Source organism: Erpetoichthys calabaricus, chromosome 5, assembly GCF_900747795.2.
Source record: "Erpetoichthys calabaricus chromosome 5, fErpCal1.3, whole genome shotgun sequence".
NCBI classification, from domain to species: Eukaryota; Metazoa; Chordata; class Cladistia; order Polypteriformes; family Polypteridae; genus Erpetoichthys; species Erpetoichthys calabaricus.
The window spans coordinates 40,083,025-40,103,520 of record NC_041398.2 but is presented as its reverse complement, the minus strand read 5'-3'; the positions used below and the strand labels follow the sequence as shown (position 1 = coordinate 40,103,520).

The following is a 20,496-nucleotide window of genomic DNA, read 5'->3' as shown; positions in this document are numbered from 1 at the left end:
GAGAAGTATGACGTCCGGGTCGAAATACAGCACCGACAGCAGAGGCACAGACTGGAGAAGACGCAGTCGAAGAAGCTCAGCAGCTGGATACTGGACGAGGCCAGTCGCAGGTTGGATAACGAGCGACAGAAGACTCCAAACAAGCATTAACCAGGCGATTATCCTACCAGTCCACATTGTAGGTGAGGAGGCCAGAGGCAGCTCAGACGTCCAGTGAATAAGCCGGTAAGTTTCAAACGAAACGGAGGTTAGGATGAAGCTAAATGCACACACAGCATATACAGCCACGCAGAGATGTCAACAAAATGGCAAAAAAATAAATAAAAAATACCCACAAAATCACGTAGTCTAGTTACCGGTGAGCAGCGGCGACCAGTCCCGCCAGCGTTCACTCAAACCGGAAGTTTGGTCTCAGGGAGTTCTCAGATTTATAAATCACTGATAGACTACCTCAGTTCACAAGCTTGGAGATGGATAGCTTTATGGCAGTTTGGGGTGTTCAACACAAGACCACCACAACTACCACTACCCAGAAGACCAACTAAGCCCCGTGCAGCCACATAACTAAAACACCGCTATCATGATAGCAGTAAAATTTAATATTCTTTACAGAAATCTCTCGGAATTCCGTGACCAACACTCATCCTATTTAACCCACTCACCACAAATTCGCAGACCCACAGCAATCTATTTTTTCTAGTATACATTTAGGAGAGACAAACTAACAAAAGGCCAATAGTATACATGGCACCCGCTACATATTCCCCACCCCCAGGCCAAATAAAGGGCCAAAGGTACGGCATCATGTTGGTCACATGCACCATATACATTTTCACCCCAGTGTCAGCTGCCCATTGTACGCGCTAATCAACAGGACCTAATTTACAGAATACAATAGGAGAGCCAAACCATTTGGGAGTTAGCTTTGCAGCAAATTTAGTTGATGCCTTAGACTGGGGGTGAGCCCTCAACCAAATCTGGTCCCCAATGCATGAAGAACTACTCTTCTATGTTTATTATAGTACTTAACTTGTTTGGCTTGCTACTTAACCATTCATTTCCTAACTTGTGTTTTCAAAAGTTCTACAGTGTGTAATTGACGATATGATGTGGTATCGGGAAATAGAGGAATACAAACTAATCTAAATAAACAGTAAGCTCCAACTTAGCAACTACGTGCAAGGAAACGTCTTCAATAACCAATTACAAGTTTAGAATAGATTCTCCAAGCAGCCAGGTGTATACTGTAGTCAATCTATAGGTCAGGAAAAAAACATAAGCCTGTAAAAGCAGCTCAGGCAAAGAATAAAATACACAGAAATGATGGGGAGCACAGTCTTTTTCCTACAGGAAAAAACTGTTACCTTCTTCTGAATATGATTAGAGCACTGTTAAGGAAGGACCCATCTATAGTTTCCATTTGACTGACACCTCACAGGTGGCGCAGTGGTAGTGCTGCTGCTTTGCAGTAAGGAGACTGTGGAAGATTGTGGGTTCGCTTCCTGGTTCCTCCCTGTGTGGATAGCGCTTTGAGTACTGAGAAAAGCGCTATATAAATGTAATGAATTATTATTATTATTATTATTATTAATTCTGAGAAGAGGCAGATGCTATGTTTAATTTCCTCGACAAATGCCACCCTGTTTGCTTTAAATGTACCTGTCCTACTTAAAAATTATAAAATTGAAATTTCACCTGTTTCTTGGAGTTAATGTCAGTCAAAAACTATACTTAAGTTTTATTTATGAATTAGCTCCAGATAATAACCCAAGTAATTGGAGCAAAACCAAACAGGAAGAATGATGGCCAGCTGATGCACATTCATCAGCATATCTTGTGCATGTGGTCAATGCTTCAAAGCTTAAATGCACTAAAGAAAGTCAACGAGACAGAAAAGAACTTTGCTATGACAGGTGCTAAAAAATGCATAATAAATACAAGGAGAAGGGAATGTTTTTTATTAATAACAAAATGCCACACTGTCAAGAACTTTGATCACATTATAACATTTTCCTTCTTCTGCTTATCAATTAAGACTTACTGACTAAACCGCCATGTGTTGCAAGCTACTTTACAAGGTGCTTTATAAATCAAGCAAGAATATACAGTACAATTAAGAACAAATTGAAAATGTAAGAACAACTGAATGTATGACATTTTTTCCAGTATATATTTGAAATTTTAGAACTGTCTGATATTTCTAAAGTTATTCCCTCTCTATGTTGATAGTTAAACTGCTAAACTGTAGACAAATGCAATGCAAACATAACTGCACAAACAATAGGTATTTTCTGGAAAAGACTAACAAGTGTGAAAGAAGATCTTTAACTAATCCAATTATCGAAATTTCAAAAAACAATTACAATCAGTCTCCATTATATAAAGCCATTCGTTATAAATACCACTTTAAAGTGCTTTACACTGTTGGGTGGTGGTTTATAAACCAGACAAAAATATTTTAAAGTAAATATGTATTCATTATTTCATCCATTCTCTCCATTTTACTAACATAGATAATTCAATTTGTGAGACAAGGGGAAACTTAAGTACCAACTCAGAGTTATGCATAAAATCTGTTTTGATGAGAAAAAGTTTTGATGACAGCAAGCCATTAAACTGAACATTCTGTACTGTAGCTCAGGGGTAGGCAACGTCGGTCCTGGACTGCCACAGTATGTGCAGGTTTTTGTTCCAACCCAGTTCCTTAACGAGAACTCAATTATTGCTGATGAAGCACATATTGCTTAAGTGACATTTTAATGCTTCATTTTAGTGGTCTCGCTTGTTAAGGTTCTCCAACCTTAATTGCTTATTTCAATCTTAAACTGCTGCATTCAGTGTTTTAATTGTTCCTTATTAGCAATAAGATGTAAAAGACAAAGCAGCCAGCAGTTCTCCAGCTAGCTTTTTTCCAATTACATCTGTGTGTGTTCATCATGCACGGTTTGATTTAATAAAACACTTAATAGAAAAATGTGACAGACTGAAAATGATCTGTTTTAGGCTTCAAATCATTTGGATGATATCCTTGGAAAGGAAAACAATCTACGATATAAAAGCCTTACATTGCACAGACTAACAAGCCATAAAATTAAATAAGGTCTGAGATTGGCAATGATTGGTTTCTAATTAAGCAATTGGGTTGAATGAAAACCTGTAGCCACTGCGGCTCACCAGGACCGACATTGCCTACCCCTGTTTTACATCTTATTGCTAATAAGGAGCAATTAAAACACTGAATGCAGCAGTTTAAGATTGAAATAAGCAATTAAGGTTGGAGAACCTTAACAAGCGAGACCACTAAAATGAAGCATTAAAATGTCACTTAAGCAATATGTGCTTCATCAGCAATAATTGAGTTCTCGTTAAGGAACTGAGTTGGAACAAAAACCTGCACATACTGTGGCACTCCAGGACCGACGTTGCCTACCCCTGCTGTAGCTCATCAAACTCTTTCAAGAAATCAACAAGTCAAGATGTGAAGGCCTTCCAAGTACATAAAGATCTCCCACATTTCAAGGGAGAACTTTGTGGGCTGTAGTGGGGGAAGAGAGGTGGGATAAGTCTTAATCGGTAGGTTAGGCTCTACTGTTTTCAGTACCCATCAAGAGTTGAACCGGTGAATATTGAGGCTTTGTTGTTCATGCGTATTATGAGAGCAACCATTCTGTGATAGCAATGTTGAGAGCGTTCCGTACACACTTTGCGCTCGAAATGCATCTGTACCAGATCGGAAACAATTTTCCTATGGATTTCTAACCTTCAAGCAACTGGGTCCACACTGAAAAGAAAATCACCTGGCAGACCTAGGGCAAAACATGTGTGGTTTCAACAGGATGGGACCACAGCTTACACAGCACGAAGTTCGCTTGGAGTGTTTGGGGAAATGTTCCCTGGGCATTTGATTTCTTTAAGGAGAGACGTGGGGTGGCTGGCATGATCACCAGATTTAAGCCCATGTGACTTTTTTCCTTTGAGGATACCTAAAGGAAAAGGTTTTCAAACATCATCCTCGATCTCTTGAGGATTTGAAGGAAAGGATCAGATAGGAAGTCAACGCCATTCCACCTGAGATGACCTGGTGAGAGAACTTCCGGGAAGGTCTTCAGCAATGTATTGCTAATGACGGCCACCATTTGTCTGATATGATTTTTAAAACCCATTAAAACAAAACTTTTTTTATGTACTTTTCAGAAATATATACAAATTTTTTTTAGATTGCTTCATTCATTTTTTATACCCCTTCAAAATGTGGGAGATCTTTATGCCCCACCTTGTAATTTCTTCTGGACTGCTTAGGAACTTAATCCACATATTAAATGTTCACTTTGTTAAACAATACAAAAACTTTACAATGTTTGTACAAAATTTACTCTTAAAAACTTTCACCCGAATGTAGTGATCTAGATTAATAATTTAAAAACGGCTAATATCCATCATATTAATTACCAAAAAAAAGCTTCTGGTCTTGTCATTTTAAACCTCTGTTTATTCAACCTGAAAGGGAACAAAAACTTCAGTGTATTCATATGCCAGGTTTATGGAATCAGTCTAGCCACTTGTCTCTGGACCTCCTTCAGCACTGCTATGTCTTTTTTGTAATAAGGACATCAAAACTGCATACAATGATTCAGGTAAGACATCATAAAAGCACTGTACAGTTTTAGCATAACCTTCCATGATATTAGACATCATAAGTGTACTGTACAGTTTAAGCATAACCTTCCATGATATTTACGCCACAAAGTACAGGTGTTATGTAACCCAACATTCTTTTAGACTTACTGCTTCAAAAGAAAAACAATAGCAATGCATTCAGGTCAGGAATTATTAAATTCTGCAAAATTACACTTTTTGCAAAGAGTATAATGATCAAAAGGTACAGAGTAACAAAGAACATACCTGTTTCATGGCAGTCTCCCCAATCTTGTCAGAGTGCTTGCGAATGCTTTCCAGGAAATCTTTCAGGTCAGACATTGATACATCCTTAATCTCCATGCGCAAGCGAGGAATGTTATCACTCATAATCTTGCAAAAACGGTACTGGCTAACATGGGGCAGGTAATGGTGCTCCACTTGTTCCAAGGTTTTTAGAGCAGGGTAGTGTCTGAAAACAAATATAAAAAATAATCTTAGATGATTCTTTGTGTCATTCACAAAACAGAGTAGCTTGGCAGTAGCTTAGAAAGAAAAAGGTCTTAGACACTTGTAGTTTTTAACATAAAATCTTGTGTGTTCTGAAAATTACTTTCTCAACCCCCGTGACGTGCGTCTCAGGTTTGGTATTCTGTGTTTTTCCAATTAAGCCCAAGTCAGACTCAGGGTAATGTGTAATTATTTGCTTTACTGTGTAAAGTCTGTATAACTATCAAGACAGCTTTCTATTGTCATCTAGTGGATAAAATAACATCACTGCAAAAAATCATGAATATTTATAAGGTAAACTCATCAACATTACGGAGTAGGGAGCAGCCTTCAAACAACACTTGTGTTTGGGCACCCAAATCAAATCAAATAGCCTTTTATTGTCAATTCACTATATGTGCAGAACATACAGGAGAATCAAAATACTGTTTCTCATCTTCATAGTACAATAAAATATAAAAAGTATAAAAGTACAAGATAAATAACATTAGAACTTGTAAGTAGACCTGTGTACAATGTGCAATAGTCGTTAGTGCAAAAGCTAATTACAGTTTTAAAAAAAAAAAAAGAGAAGGTGCATTATGGAGTAGCTTATGAGATGTACAAAAAGACAAAACAGGAGATGTAATATTGAGTATTTATATAATACCAGCTGAGGTAGGGTACTTGGAAGATAGTGACTATTGTTACGGTCCAGGGGCTTAGGTAGTGGACAGAGTTCAGCATCCTGACAGCTTGGTGGATAAAGCTGTTTGACAGTCTTGTGGAGTGGGCCCGGAGGCTCCAGTACCTTTTCCCTGAGGGGAGGAGGCTAAAATGGGAGTGAAAGGGGTGGGAGGAGTCACCAGCAATGCTGATGGCTCTACGGGTGTGGAAAATGTCCTTGAGGGAGGGCAGTGGGACACCAATGATCTTACTGGCCGCATCCATAATGCGTTTCAGGGACTTCCTACAGGAGGCAGTGCAGCTTCCAAACCACAAAGAGATGCAGCTGGTGAGGGTGAGCACATGATGATGGAGGGGGGGGGGGTTTGGGGTTGTAAGGGGTCAGTTTGCATAGAAAGTAGAGGCGGGAATGAGATTATTTTGGCCAGTGATGTGGTGTTATGTAACCAGGAGAGGTCCTCAGAGATGTACGTCCCCAGGAACTTGGTGATACTTATCCTTTCCACAGCTGCACCGTCGATGGTCAGTGGGGGGTGATGTGAATGACCTCTCCTGAAATCGACCACAATCTCTTTGGTCTTTCCCACATTCAGGAAGAGATTGCTGTCTTTACATCACTGGACCAGTTGGCTCACCTCGTTCCTGTAGATGGCTTTGTCATTGTTGGTGATGAGGCCGACCACAGTTGTATCGTCTGCAAACTTGACAATGTGATTGGAACTGTAGATTGGTACACAGTCGTGGGTCAGCAGGGTAAAGAGGAACGGGCTGAACACACACCCTTGTGGGGCCCCTGTGCTCAACGTGATTGTCTTAGAGGTGTTATTGCCGACCCACACATTTTGTGGCCTCTCTGTAAGAAAGTCCAACACCCAGTTGCAGAGAGAGGTCTTGAGTCCCAAATGGCTTGAGTTTTTGCATTAGCTGCTGGGGAACAATTGTGTTGAATGCTGAACTAAAATCTAAGAGCAACATTCGCACATAGAACGTTATTTGAGTCCTGATGGGTGAGGGCTGGATGGAGAGCAGCAGAAGTGGCATCCTCTATGGACCTGTTTGACCTATATGCAAACTGAAATGGGTCATGGGAGGGGGGGAAGAATGGACTTAATGCTCTGCATAACCAGTTGCTCAAAGCATTTCATGATGGTGGAAGTCAGTGCAATGGGCCGATAGTCATTATAGCTAGATGGGAGGGGCTTCTTAGAAACAGGAATTATGGTTGTGACTTTAAAACATGTGGGAACAACAGCTTGGTCCAGGGAGATGTTGAAGATGTCAGCAAGGACATCCTTGAGCTCCTCAGCACAATCCTTCAAAGCACGACCAGGTATGTTGTCTGGTCCAACTGCCTTCCGTAGGCTGATCCTAGAGAGGGTTCTCTTCACACTGGCTGGGGCCAGACATATGGCCTGCTCGCCCGGGGGTTGGTCTTCGTGCTGATGAGCTCTTTTGTGTCTCAAACTGGCCAAAGAAGTCATTTAGGCAGTTAAGCAGTGTGATGTCACCTTCAGAGATCTGTGGTGAGGGTTTGTAATTAGTGAGGGTTTTGATGCCACGCCAGAGAGACTGTGCATCTCTGGTGTTGCTAAAGTGTCCAGATATTTTCTTGCTGTACTGCTTTTTTGCTTCCCTGATGCCACGGGACAGGTTGACTCTGGCTGTTGCTAGTCCTGTAGTGTCACTGGCACTAAAGGCTGCGTCACAGATCCTCAGAAGCCTGTGGACCTCTCCTGTCAGCCATGGCTTCTGGTTAGCACAAACAGTGATATTTTTGTAATGGGTGACATCAGCAGACATTCAACACGCCCTCTCAGTTGTGAGAAGAAGATAACAAACATGGTATATAATTGGGGCAAATTTTAATTGCTATGTCTAGAACACAAGTGTTAGCTTAAAAGACTGCTAGCTTATACGAATATAGGCAGCTAAAAAGTTTGTTTCCATGGTGGGATCCCTCAATGGAATACAGACATTGCATTTACCTGATAACATGATTCAACTCCAGCTCTTGTAACATCATTAGAATGTCTCGGAGGGTATGAACAAAGGACAATAATTCTAGATTAAGTAAAACTGATAGACAGAACTTTTCACCAATGGTGAACCAAAAAGACTGGGCTTATGTACACACAGGAAACCAATGCTATGACCTTTATTTGTTCCTTTAAAAGACACAAACACATCCTATTGCATCTTCATCAAGCTTACAGCTCTCTACCTGGCTGTAACGTTGGAGGTTAATAGTCAGAACCCACAGCTGCATTGAAGCATTGCCTTTACTCCAAAGGGTGGAAGTATAAAATACTGTATAGGAATAAACACAGTGTTGTGAAAAAGAGTTTAACAAACACTGCAATTTTGTTGAAGTGAGAATCCTTGGCATGTTCTTGAATCATTAAAATAAAAAAAATGGATAACATTTCTCATCTCCTATTTCTTGATTCCGGAGAACATCATTATACGTTTATACATTTCTGCTGCAAACAAATTTCCCACTTGGATAATAAAGGTCTACCTGTAAATATCCTAATGTACTCATTATTATTTTTTGTACAAACAAATATCATAAATAATAAGGTTGATTCATGAGCAGATCATTTTTGACACGTCTATAAGGAAATATGAATGTGGAAATTTTTTTAAAAATACTGCTGTCTAGATAAGGTAATATTAACCTAACAAGCATTGACTAGTACATTAATAGATGGATGTGCAACGTAATGTTACCAGTAATAAGATTACAACTCCAATAAACAAGGCTCTTTAGAATCAACATTCTTTGAGTTCTAAAAAGTGTTCTTCATCGTTCTGAAAACTTTAATAGCGGAGCTTCCATCATTCAAAGTGAAATGCCAACACACACAGCTTTGAAAGTAGTAACACCTAAATCAAATGTATTCATCTTTTATTGACCTATAATTTTTAATTTAATTTCTGAAATTCAGCATGCTATAAATTTATTGTATTCTTATATTGTCTCTTAGATGAAATGGAGCAGCAGAAAGGTAAGTATTTCCCCCAAAAAAATACATATTTTTTTTTAATCTGAGATTAAATAAGTTTTTGCTCACACTGTGACTTTAAAGTGGTATCTAAATCTAGGAGCTTGGGGTTCCAAATACGCATTGCATTGTTTACCATTTAAATAAACAGAGCATGATTTGAATGCCAGCATTGCAGAACACATCAGAAAGCAAAATTTGAGAAAGCATCAGTGTTTGTATATCCACATGAAGTCTCTGGTTTAGTAAGGGCATACTGAGCAAGTAAAGATGATGTTTTCAAAACCGATTGGAATTCTGTTATCCTAAAGTCATTTGTAAGAGATGAAAAAAAAAACTGGATGTTTACGTTCCTAAAATCTTTAAAAGTAATTGGCAAAATACAACAGCAGTGCAATACCAAGCTTCATTTAAAGGATCTTGTATTTGTAAGCACTGACTAACTATATTTGTGTTATAAATCAAGGCCCAGTAAGGGAGCTTTACTTAACTATTTCTGCTACCCAATAAAGTATGAAACAAACATAATGCCATAATTAATAATTACCAAATAACGGATGGAAGGATATAAATAATTCAGTAAAATGTAATTAAGAAGACTGAAAAAAACAAAATGAACCCTGTGTAAAGAATTACAAAAATGAGTTTTACTGATGAAAGAAAAACCCATTACCCTCAAAATGCTATTAAGATCTGAGGCAAAATCCAGCAGAAGGGTTTACACCCAACCAAATTATCAACCAATATTCTTTCCAATTCAATATTCACCACAAGCAAGGAAAGAAAGTTTAAAATACAAAAAAGTATTTTAAAAGCTTCCATCTGCAAAGAACACAGACCTGTGTCTAACTCAGACTGTATCTGCAAGGTAAATTAAGTCATTTAGAACTCCAATAAGATTCTATCAATTTATCGCTGGGGTGTATTTCAAAATAACTGAAATTCAGCCACTTTAATGTGCTACATGTTAAAGCATCTAGCTGCTTATGGTTTATAAAGATCTGACCAATAAAAAGAAACTTAAAACTAATTAAAAAAAAAAAAAAAGAAAAAATGAGTGACAGAAATGTACAAATATATATTGGAGGTGTCATAAGTAGTACTGCTGGGGCATTTATTGTACAAGCAATTTGCTAGATCATAATTTCACACTAGTCATCAAATTAAAATGACACATAATAGATGTGAATTAGAAATTTATGTTTAAAAAGGCCCAAAACCACAATGTATCAACTGCAAAACCTCTACAGCTACACAAACTTTCTATGCCAATCAAATGATGCAAGGGAACAAAAAGAATATATTAGGCAAAAGGATGTTTACTGCACTTTAAAACATTCCACTTTAAGAAAGGTGGTGCAAGTGCAGACATACTAGAATTTACTTGTTTCCCTCTGTATAAAGATTAGTCTAATGATTATGCAGAATGCTTAAGTATGGACTATGTGAAAAATTAATTTAAGCATAAAAACAGTAAAAGATAAAACTGTTAAAGAAGCAGTATCTATTTTTTTTCAGTCAGTTGTCAAAGTATGCCAGGTACAATCACATTTTGTTCTGAAAAGTTGAAGACCATAAGCATTTTCATTGATCTGATCAGAATTTACACAATTTAAAGCTGTGCATAGACATAAATACATTTTTAATTCATTATTTGTGTGTCTACAATTCACTAGCCACCAAGTAAAGGTTTACAGTCTCAAACTTACCTTAAAGTCAAAATTTATAGAAATTTTCTTTTTGATAACCATAGCCTCTACAATAGAAAAATAGCAAAATTACATTTCTGGGCTCAATTCAGCCTTAGTAATATAGCATCTTGCCACATCTTTTGTTGAAGTTGAAGGATCTCTTTCACTTAACAAAAGGTAGTGAGGAAGTCAGGTCAAATCAGGAAGTATTCACTGCTACCGCACATTGCTGCACCCACAAAACAGCTCGGGATCCCGAATGGCAAACCCCCAAGCAGACACGCAGTGCGGTCCAGTCCCACCCCCCAGAAATGATCATCTATCTGCCACAGCAAGGTATTAAGTGGGCATCCCTTTGGCCTAGTTCAGCCACTCGGGTCCTCCATAATAAGGATCCTGAAAGCCATACCACATGGCCGTAGTGCCGTAATTGACACTCCCTCACAACGTAGGTACTGTGCCTCATTTGGGGCTCCATGAGCAACCACTCATTTGACACAAAGTCGAACCAGCCATACCCAAGGATTCTCCAAAGAGACACAGTGCCGAAGAGGTCCAGTCTTCGTTTCAGTTTACTGGATAGCATCCATGTCTCACAACCACATAGCAAAACAGGAAGCACCAGGACTCTAAAGATTTGGACCTTCGCTCCTCTGCATAGATATTGGGAGCACCACACACCCCTTTCGTAAAACCTCATGATCCTTCCACCATGCTCTCTCAATATGTCTACTGACTTCTTAGAAAGAGTAATCAGAAAAGTGAATGTCACTGGCAAGGTAAGTAAACCTCTCGGCGAGGTAGATATTCTCTCCATAGACACACTGCTAAAGGCTGTGCCCAAGAGGTCTTTAAAGGCCTGGATCTTGATTTTTGACACTTGTACGCCCAGCCTCCAAATGAACGCGACAGTAAAAAATACAGTCCTTCACAAAAGCTGGATTCTCAATGTGTGCAATTTGTGATGACTAAAAAGAAGGGGTTGGGTGCAGTACACGTTGAGATTACTTCCCTGTAATGCACGTGTAAAAAACAGATAAAAATCGCTTGTGGTTGTGCAAACATTCAATGCAGTAAATCAATTTTCCACTTCTGTTATATAGCTATCTATAAAAAAACTGTCAAAATGGCATTTCAGTGCTTCAGGGAGGAGCGGCAAATTAAACGATGTTGAATTAGTAACACAATAATGGAATAAAGTAAACTCAGTTTCTCTACTCTTTCCCTTTACAGGTACAATAAACATGAAATAATGTAATTTGAATATTATTTTTCTCATTACCCCTTTATTTTTCACAATATCAAGTCTTCAGCCACCAATCACACAGATTATATGCAAAATGACAAGTTGGTCCAGCCTGATGTAACTAAAATGAACGTTGCTAACACTGAAAGTTCATAATGGTGACTTAAAGCTGTTATAGCTAGAAAAGGAAAACCAGAAATATGGCAGTTATTTTCCATTTGCTTTAAGCTTTTGTTTGTTGTGATGGATGCTCAACATTTCTAGCATAAAGAAACAGGAAGTCAGAAGTTTCAGGTTTAACAAGCAGAAGGTTGTCTGTTTTAGTAATGTGTAATAGTGACAAATGATTCATTTTTCTTTGTTGTGAACAGCTCCCGGATGACTACATCCCTGCAAATATAAGACATTTTAGAAAGAACAGTTACCAAAATAACTGTCCTTAACACAAAAACCTATGTACAGGCTCCAGACCTATTGCTTCTGGTCTTGTTTTGTTCAATACTTAATCCCATATCTTTCAAAAGTAGTTTAGCATGGAAAAGGAGTTATATAAATAAAATGTATTATTATTATTTATTATGTTTAACGATTAATGTCATAGAAATTGTTTAATTTAACCTGGATTTTTGTAGCCTGCTTCATTTAATCTTTGGACCGGGGCAAAAGATTTGCTAAATTTCTGCACAACATTTTTTTTTTTTTTTTTAAATGCAAATTTATACACACGGAGGAACATAAAAGCTCGAACACACACACACTCAAAGAAATTTATAAGTGAAGGCAGCGGACTGCTTGTTTGCCCTACAACAGCATATGTTGGATGATAAGGAGAAAGAAATGAATACATACACACAATAGCTTTGTAAAGGTTAACATGGACAGAGAGGTATTAAGCCACCTCTGTACCAATCTGTCTGTCCATGCATCTTGTTTACTTTATTTGACCCAAAGCATTTAGTTTGTCTGACTCAATTCCCTGTTCATTTTACTCTACATTCAGTTGTAGACATCATAAATACTATAAAAGTTAATGAACTTAATTCTGTATTATTGCCCAGTACAATTGCAACTGTGTACTGTACCATAAAATCTTCCCTTGGGTAATTTCTTGTGGTATCACGAATGTTTAATTCATAAGGAATTATTCTTTCGACCATTCCATGTCCATTTTTTTTTAAACTTCTGGTAATGACCAACATTGGTTAAGATTTTTACATTTGCCTCTCAGTAACGGTTGATCATATCAAAAATCTGTTCTGTATTTTCTGATTGCTCATTTTATGATGAACAAAAAGGTCCTATTCAATTTTTCTCTAGATAAAATAATAAATGACCATATAACCCATTTGTGACAAGATCCATGCTTGACATTGAGTAACAAATGTCTTTTGACACAGCAGGCAAAAGGCCAGGCAGATGCTTTGTGGGGATCTGCCAAGAGTTTTATTCAGGGAGGAGGAGGATGTGTGCATCTTCTGACTCTAACTTGTCTCCAGCGACTGAGCTGTATGACTGACATACAGCTGTATACATACATGTCATACATATGTATGACATTATGACTGGGGTACATTCTACACACTCTATAACAGTTTAATATTATTACTTAACTACTGAGTTAATTATTATTACTGTTCTACAAATTGTTTATTGCTGCAAAATTACTTCTACTTCACTAAATCTTGTTCTTAATTTCACAGTAAATTTTTGGAAGGGTTTGATTACTTCAGAAGCTCTAGATACTACATACTGCTAAAACACAAAAAAAAAAACATGTTTATGCTGTAATGGGAAGGACAAGTAGCCAGATCTGTTTGTTTATTTTACACATTTTTCACTATTCCAGGCAAAGCCAGGTAGAACAGCTAGTACTGCATAAAATGTATTGTAAATAACTGCATGTGTTTTTCTGTAACTCTCTGTATACCCCACATGCTGCTTAAATATGTTTGTCTATTTGTATGTCTTTCTTGTTATTGTAATATTGTTAACTGTTCTGAAGAGACATACAGTATAATAAATTTAAACTGTTAAAATATTAATTTTATAATTTTAATGTTATACGCCAGTGATGTAAACATACTATTTTAATAAATTTAAACTGTTAAAATATTAATTTTATAATTTTAATGTTATACGCCAGTGTGAGTATTTCAAACAATGCATAGAAAAACAGAATGACCTGTATTCAATAACACATTTTTAATGCAAGGTGTCAGTTTTATATGACACAACAAACATCAATATATTCCAATGCATTATTTTCTCAAATCGATAATACAACTGAAAAATAAAATATTACAGAAATTAACAATGACCTGTACCCTCCATTCAATTTTTTTCCAATTATAAATTCTGCTCTGTTGTAGATCTGTTGGGAGGAACAGGCAAAGGTCCTTAACACAAAATTAATTAACAGCTTAACAAAAAGACAAAAGGAATGTGGACAAGCTAAGAAGTAACTCAATTATTGTCATTTATACTGTTATCAGAGACAAAATTTAAAAAGTGACATTTGATAAAAAAAAAATACACATTTTAATAAAAGATTGGGCAAATCGATAAATGAAAACTGCACAGAACAAACAGGTGTTCCTTTCTTTAAGAAATGTATTTGTCTGGCTAGCTAAGGGCTGCCTGCCTTGTTTAAACATGAAATGACCCTAGCAGCAGTATCTTCATTGTTTAAAAAAAAACTGTAGACTGCATTCTTGGGTATGCAAAAAATGCTAAATTCATTTGAATCAAGGTTAAGCAAATATACACAGATTGCTCTCCAGAGAAATTCAGGAATCACTCTGTGAAAGTCATAATAAAGTACTAGTTATACAAAGAGCTTTGTTTATTTTTTAGAAAAACGAAAAAAAAATTGAACTCTAAGCTCATCGGCCTCAGTTTCAGTTCAGTTTAACATGTTAAAATTTGTTTACACTGAATAATTTAACCAATTACGATTTGTAATTAGATTTGTACAAACATTTAAAAATTGCTTACATTTAATGAATGAACAAAGATAATCACATATGGCCATCTTATCATACTTGCATCATTGCAATTGTCAGTCTTCTTTGTTTTCTTTTTTTTAAGATGCTCAAGATGGGGAATATGGATGGCCCATAAAGGATACATTCAGGGGATGTGTAAAATATTTGCACAAGTTTCAACAGAGGTGTGACAATTCTAATATTTGTTCTGAAACACAAAGGGATCTCCTTTTTTGCTGTCCATAATCCTGCTCTTTCGCAAATCTTACAACACCATACAAACATTTTCAAAAGTGTATAGGTTAAAAAGAGGCAAAAACATGGCGACTTTCATTGTATTCTATAATTTAAAATTTAGTCAACAGCTTTCAGATTCGTATCACATATTATAACTAATGTACTTCTATTTAAAAACACATGTCTGAAATGATGATGACTAATGAATAAGCTTGTTCAAGATGTAAATTAATCTGTGTTTCTTGCCAACAGAAAAGTTAGCACTGGGCAGCTCCTGTAAAATTTTCAAATGCCACTGCTGTCATAAAATAATATAAAAAATGAAAATATATAAATATTTGCCATGCATGCATTACATGCTTTTTGGAATTCATGCAATAAAAATTGATATCCAATTAAATATATAATTTCATTATGTGCTGTCAACATTTTTTTTTACTTCATGCTGATTTGTTGAAGGCATTTAAATGACATCATAGCTTGATGTTCATACAGCAAAACAACCAAAATTATCGTGGTATGCAGTTATCATGCACGCTGTTCAGAAACTACAATTTTAAGTCCAAGGCAGCATATTTTACACACTACCTCAGATTCATATTAAAACTTCAGCCATGTATTGTAAATTATGCATATTTATAAAAAGAAAGAAAAAGGACACATCAAAATAAATTTAAAAAGTAATACTTGGGGTTGCAAACTTGCCCATCTGCAAAAACAATAAATGCCTTTTTAAATATGCAGTTACATTATGTTACTCAGATTTTCTCCATCATCGCTGCTTCAATTTTAAAGTGGCAAATGCCAAATAAAATTAAGGCAGCTGTGCAAAGCACCTCAGAAGCTTCAGATTTGATTTCTAAGCTGGGTAAACTTTACCAACAAAATACTATTTCTACATGATAATTTGAAGTTGCAAGTTAAGACTTGGCTCGTGGTACACAAACACCTCAAAGAAATAATTAGTTCAGGTGCTGTATATTATATTTATTCACTTGTAAGAATCGTATATAAATTCTTATTTCATCTTTATTTGCTTCAAAGTGATGTTTTGTAATTGAAGATTCTTTTTGTTTAATACTATTTATTATTTGTTAACTTATTTAATAATTAATTGTTGTTTATTATTAATGTAATTAAAATAATTGGTAAAGTAAAATTTTCATGGAGCTTTTTCCCTTCGTTTTTTATTACTCAGCTTAGCAGTACATAAAATAGTAGCACTCATCACAACCATTAAGCAAATGACTACAACATTCACTATGAATGAAGACAAGTGAGCTCTAACTGCTTTGAATTTAAAACATTCATAAATGAATAGCTGGCATATGAGGTGGGTTGGCACCCTGCCTGGGATTGGTTCCTGCCTTGTGCCCTGTGTTGGCTGGGATTGGCTCCAGCAGACCCCCCCGTGACCCTGTGTTCGGATTCAGCGGGTTGGAAAATGGATGGATGGATGGATAGCTGGCATATCACAGAACAGCTAGGAGTTGAACTTTTCAAGATAAGTTAGAGGTAATCCATAAGGAAATTTCTAGAATTAAATAAAACCAATGAAAAACTCTGAAGGATGTGCAGAATCTTGTGTGTGCATCTTGACACCCACAACTAAGATACTGGCACTGGAATGTCAAATCACTTCATTACTCGTCAAGATAATTGAACCTGAACACCGCACCCACCGGAGTAATATTTATATTGTGGGTGTCCCTGAAAATGAAGAAGGAGACAAACCCCTAAAATTTTTGAAGAAGTTTTGGTCAGTTACATTTTCTGGCCTTTGCAGTTTCACCTGAACAGTAGAACTATGCCACATGATCTACAGTACTACGATAATTATTTTTAACCAAGACCATTTTTTAAAATAGATTTTACTTTCGTCTGCCATCTCTTCCAAAGACCAGTACCCCAACACCATCCCAACAAAATCAACAACCTACCACTTTCACTGTAATGACCAGTGACAAGTCCACATCTTACCATCAGTATGGGCTGCCCATAACTGAAGACCAAGTAAGGAGACAACTGAGGAAGCTACACACAGGAAAAGCCACAGGACCAGATGAAATTATTAAGGCCTATGCTGATCAACTTTGGTATCCTTTGTCACCTGTCAAGTCTGTTTATAAGGCTCCAGAAAGTGATACTGCCAGGGAAAGCATCCTGCATTGCTCTTGTTCCAAAGAAGCTGATTTACATAATGACTATAGGCCAAGTGGTACTTACTGTATGGCTCACACCATGAAGACCTTTGAAATATGGCCCTAGATAATGAATACTCTTTTGGTGGACCAGCTGGATCCCACAGCAGTTTGCCTATCTGACAAAGACTTGAGAGGAGGATGCAATAACCTATCTGCTCTACAATACTTATTCACACCTTGACAAATCTGGCAGCACTGTGAGGATTATGTTTTTTGATTTCTCCAGTCCCTTCAATATCATCCAGATATTTCTTTTAAGGGGTAAGCACAGAGATATGTAGATGAAAAAGCCTAAAGTGTCCTAGATAAAGTACCATTTGTCCAAAGTGCCGCAATTTGTTAGACGCAAGAAATGTCTCTCTGATATGGATGTGAGCAACAGTGGAATGCCACAAAGAACAGTTCTGGCTCCTTTTCTCTTTACTTGTGCTAGATTTGTCACAATACCTAAATTTCAAACATCAATATGATACTAAGAAAATAATTTAATTCAATACCATTTGCTACCCAATAAAAAAAAAACATTTAACACTAGAATCTCTTAATCCTGCAACATATTTTGTTGTCCCGGACCACCTTAATTTTCCTCACAGTTCCTGATCAATGCGCCAATTCAATTGTCTCCTGATAAAGCGCTTTTTGTTTTGCAAATGTGTCAATTGCCAGAACACAGTCTGTTCTCACCCGTCCTCTATTCTGAAGTCATCACACAGCAGAATTCTCACAGCCTAAGTCTGTGCTAATATTTTTATCAGGCAATGAGTTGTAGGGTATTGTACAGGTAAATGATGTATTGTTATTTGAAATACATGTGTGTTCAATGTCTACAATGATCTGTGTAAATGCAGGATGGCATAAGAGATGTGAAGCAGCAAAAGTTGTAGACATAGACAAATCAGAAAATTTTTTTCTGTTATAGTAACAACATAATGTTGATGTAAAGTATAGAATGTGTAAAGACTGAAGTCCAAATACAAAATAAACACTTTCACAAAAGATGTAACAAAACAAGTGTGCTTTTATTCAAGAATAAAACCAAATAAAAACAAATTGCTCATATCAAATGTGGCTGTGAATGTGTAAAAACTGAAGTCCAAAAACCAGTCACTACAAAATCAAAACATTTGCACGAATATGTGTTGTTTACACATTTCATTTTCAACCAGTTACATTTGATAGGCAAGCAGGTATCACAGTGGAAAAGCAGCAGACTTGCAGCCCCACACAGGTGTTGCAAACCGCAGAGCAGCTGCCTCACAGCCTAGGAGGTCTAATCTATTCTTTAATCCTTATAATTATAAGTGCCAACACAACATTAGGCTTCATGGCAATAACTCCTGAAAAAACTGGAAATTAAGGTCAAAGCTGTCTTACTTTAAGTTAAGACTACAAAATGACAGCAAAAGCTCAGAAGCAAGATCTTCATGATCAAACAGTTAACTTTGTGAGCTGGAATGTTAAAGGGCTGAATCAAAAATTAAAGAGAAAAACAGTATTTTTACAGGAGACCCACGTATTAAGCAAGGATCAGTTTAGGCTGAGACTGGACTGGCCAAATATTCCATTTCAGCTTTACAATGAAAACTAGAGGTGTGGGAATGCTTCTACATAGAAGAATAACATTTGTAGGAACAGATGTAGTATCTGATACTGAAGGGAGATATGTGATTGTCATAGATAAATTATTAAACTATAAAGAGATTTTGATAAATATCTACGCACCCAATGTGGATGATAGGGACTTCATCCAAAACATATTTGCATCCATTCCCAATGTGAACACACATAAAATTATAATGGCTGGGGATTTTAATTGTGTTTTAAATCAAAACTTACAGTAGATAGGTCTGCTGCCACGTCTGATGATGTCTAACACAGCAAAAACAGTTACACAGTTTGTAACAGACCACTTACCAGACCCCTGGAAATTTTTAAACCCAAACTCAAGAGCATTTTCCTTCTACTCACCAGTGCATCACTGCTGCACAAGAATTGATTATATTTTTTTTATAGATAATAATTTCTTGCCTATGATTAAATCTTTGTAAGTACGACGCTATTGTTATTTTCAGAAACGCTAGTCTGATCATAGAGTTAAAATTACTATGCCCTACATACTTATTTCACAGATGGCATCTTAACCCACTTTTATTAGCAGACGAGAACTGTACAGAATTTATATCCAAGCAAATCAATTTTTTTTAGAGACAAACACATCTTCAGATGTTTCTGCAGGAATACTCTGGGGAAACTCTGAAGGCTTTCTTAAGAGGTCAGATTATGTCACATCTTACCTACAAAAATAATTGGAAACCAAGAAGGTATCAGGGCTAAGCAGTGAAATTTCCAGAATAGATCAAGAACATTCCAGGTGTCCAAATGAAGCACTTCATAGGAAAAGGCAGGCTCTGCATCCCAGAACTTAACCTCTTGACAACTAAAGAAACAAAACAACTTATTTCTAAATCAAGACATTATTACTATGAACATGGAGAGAAAGCCAATAAGATGTTAGCTCAACAAATTCACAAGCAGGAAGCTTGTAGTGCAATCCCAGCAATTACCAACACAAATGGAGACAAAATCACTGATCATAAAAAAAATAATGCACACATTTAGAGACTACTATAAGTCCTCTAATATTCTACTGAGCTTAAAGAAGACAATACATAACCTAATACATTTCTGGATGCATTACAGATATCATAACTAGATACTCTCAGTGCAGAGGAATTGGATAAACCTGTGGCACTATCAGAATTACTAGATGCTATAAACTCACTTCAGAGTGGGAAAGCAGCAGACCCTGATGGCTACCCTGTCAAATTTTATAAACAATTCTCAATTAAGCTAGCTCCCCTTTTATTAACAACATTTACAGAAGCTAGAGACAATAACATTCTACCTCAAACTATTCATCAACTTCTAATTACCATCTTTCCTAAGCAAAATAAGGACTTATTACAATGTACATCATACAGACCAATCTCACTTTTAAAAAACGATGTAAAGATACTTTCCAAAGTCCTAGCTAGAAGGATTGAGAAAGTGCTTCCTTCGATAATATCACAAGACCAAACTGGATTTATTAAAAGCAGACACTTAGCTTCCAATCTTCAATGCCTGTTTAATGTGATGTATTCACACAAAAAGTCTGTTGCCTACAGAAAAAGCATTTGATATGATTGAACAGAACTACCTTTTTATCATATTGGAGAAATTTGGGTTTGGCCCTAACATCTGTACATGGATCAAACTACTGTATACCTGCCCAGAAGCTTCAATTTGTATTAACATTAATTCAGACTGCTTCAAACT

General features: G+C 36.7%; 1 protein-coding gene across 2 annotated transcripts in view; it reads right to left on the bottom strand.

The window, feature by feature from the left end:
* The window catches only part of exoc6b (exocyst complex component 6B), a 625,017-nt gene that overhangs the window by 448,126 nt on the left and 156,395 nt on the right, over positions 1 to 20,496 (bottom strand). For both annotated transcript variants that reach the window (XR_007935144.1, XM_028801461.2), the window contains exon 6: positions 4,903 to 5,107. Coding sequence is in view for 1 of the 2 variants with exons in the window: in XM_028801461.2 (XP_028657294.2) it covers positions 4,903 to 5,107 (205 nt within the window). In the remaining variant the exon portion in view is untranslated. The remainder of the gene's footprint in view (positions 1 to 4,902; positions 5,108 to 20,496) is intronic.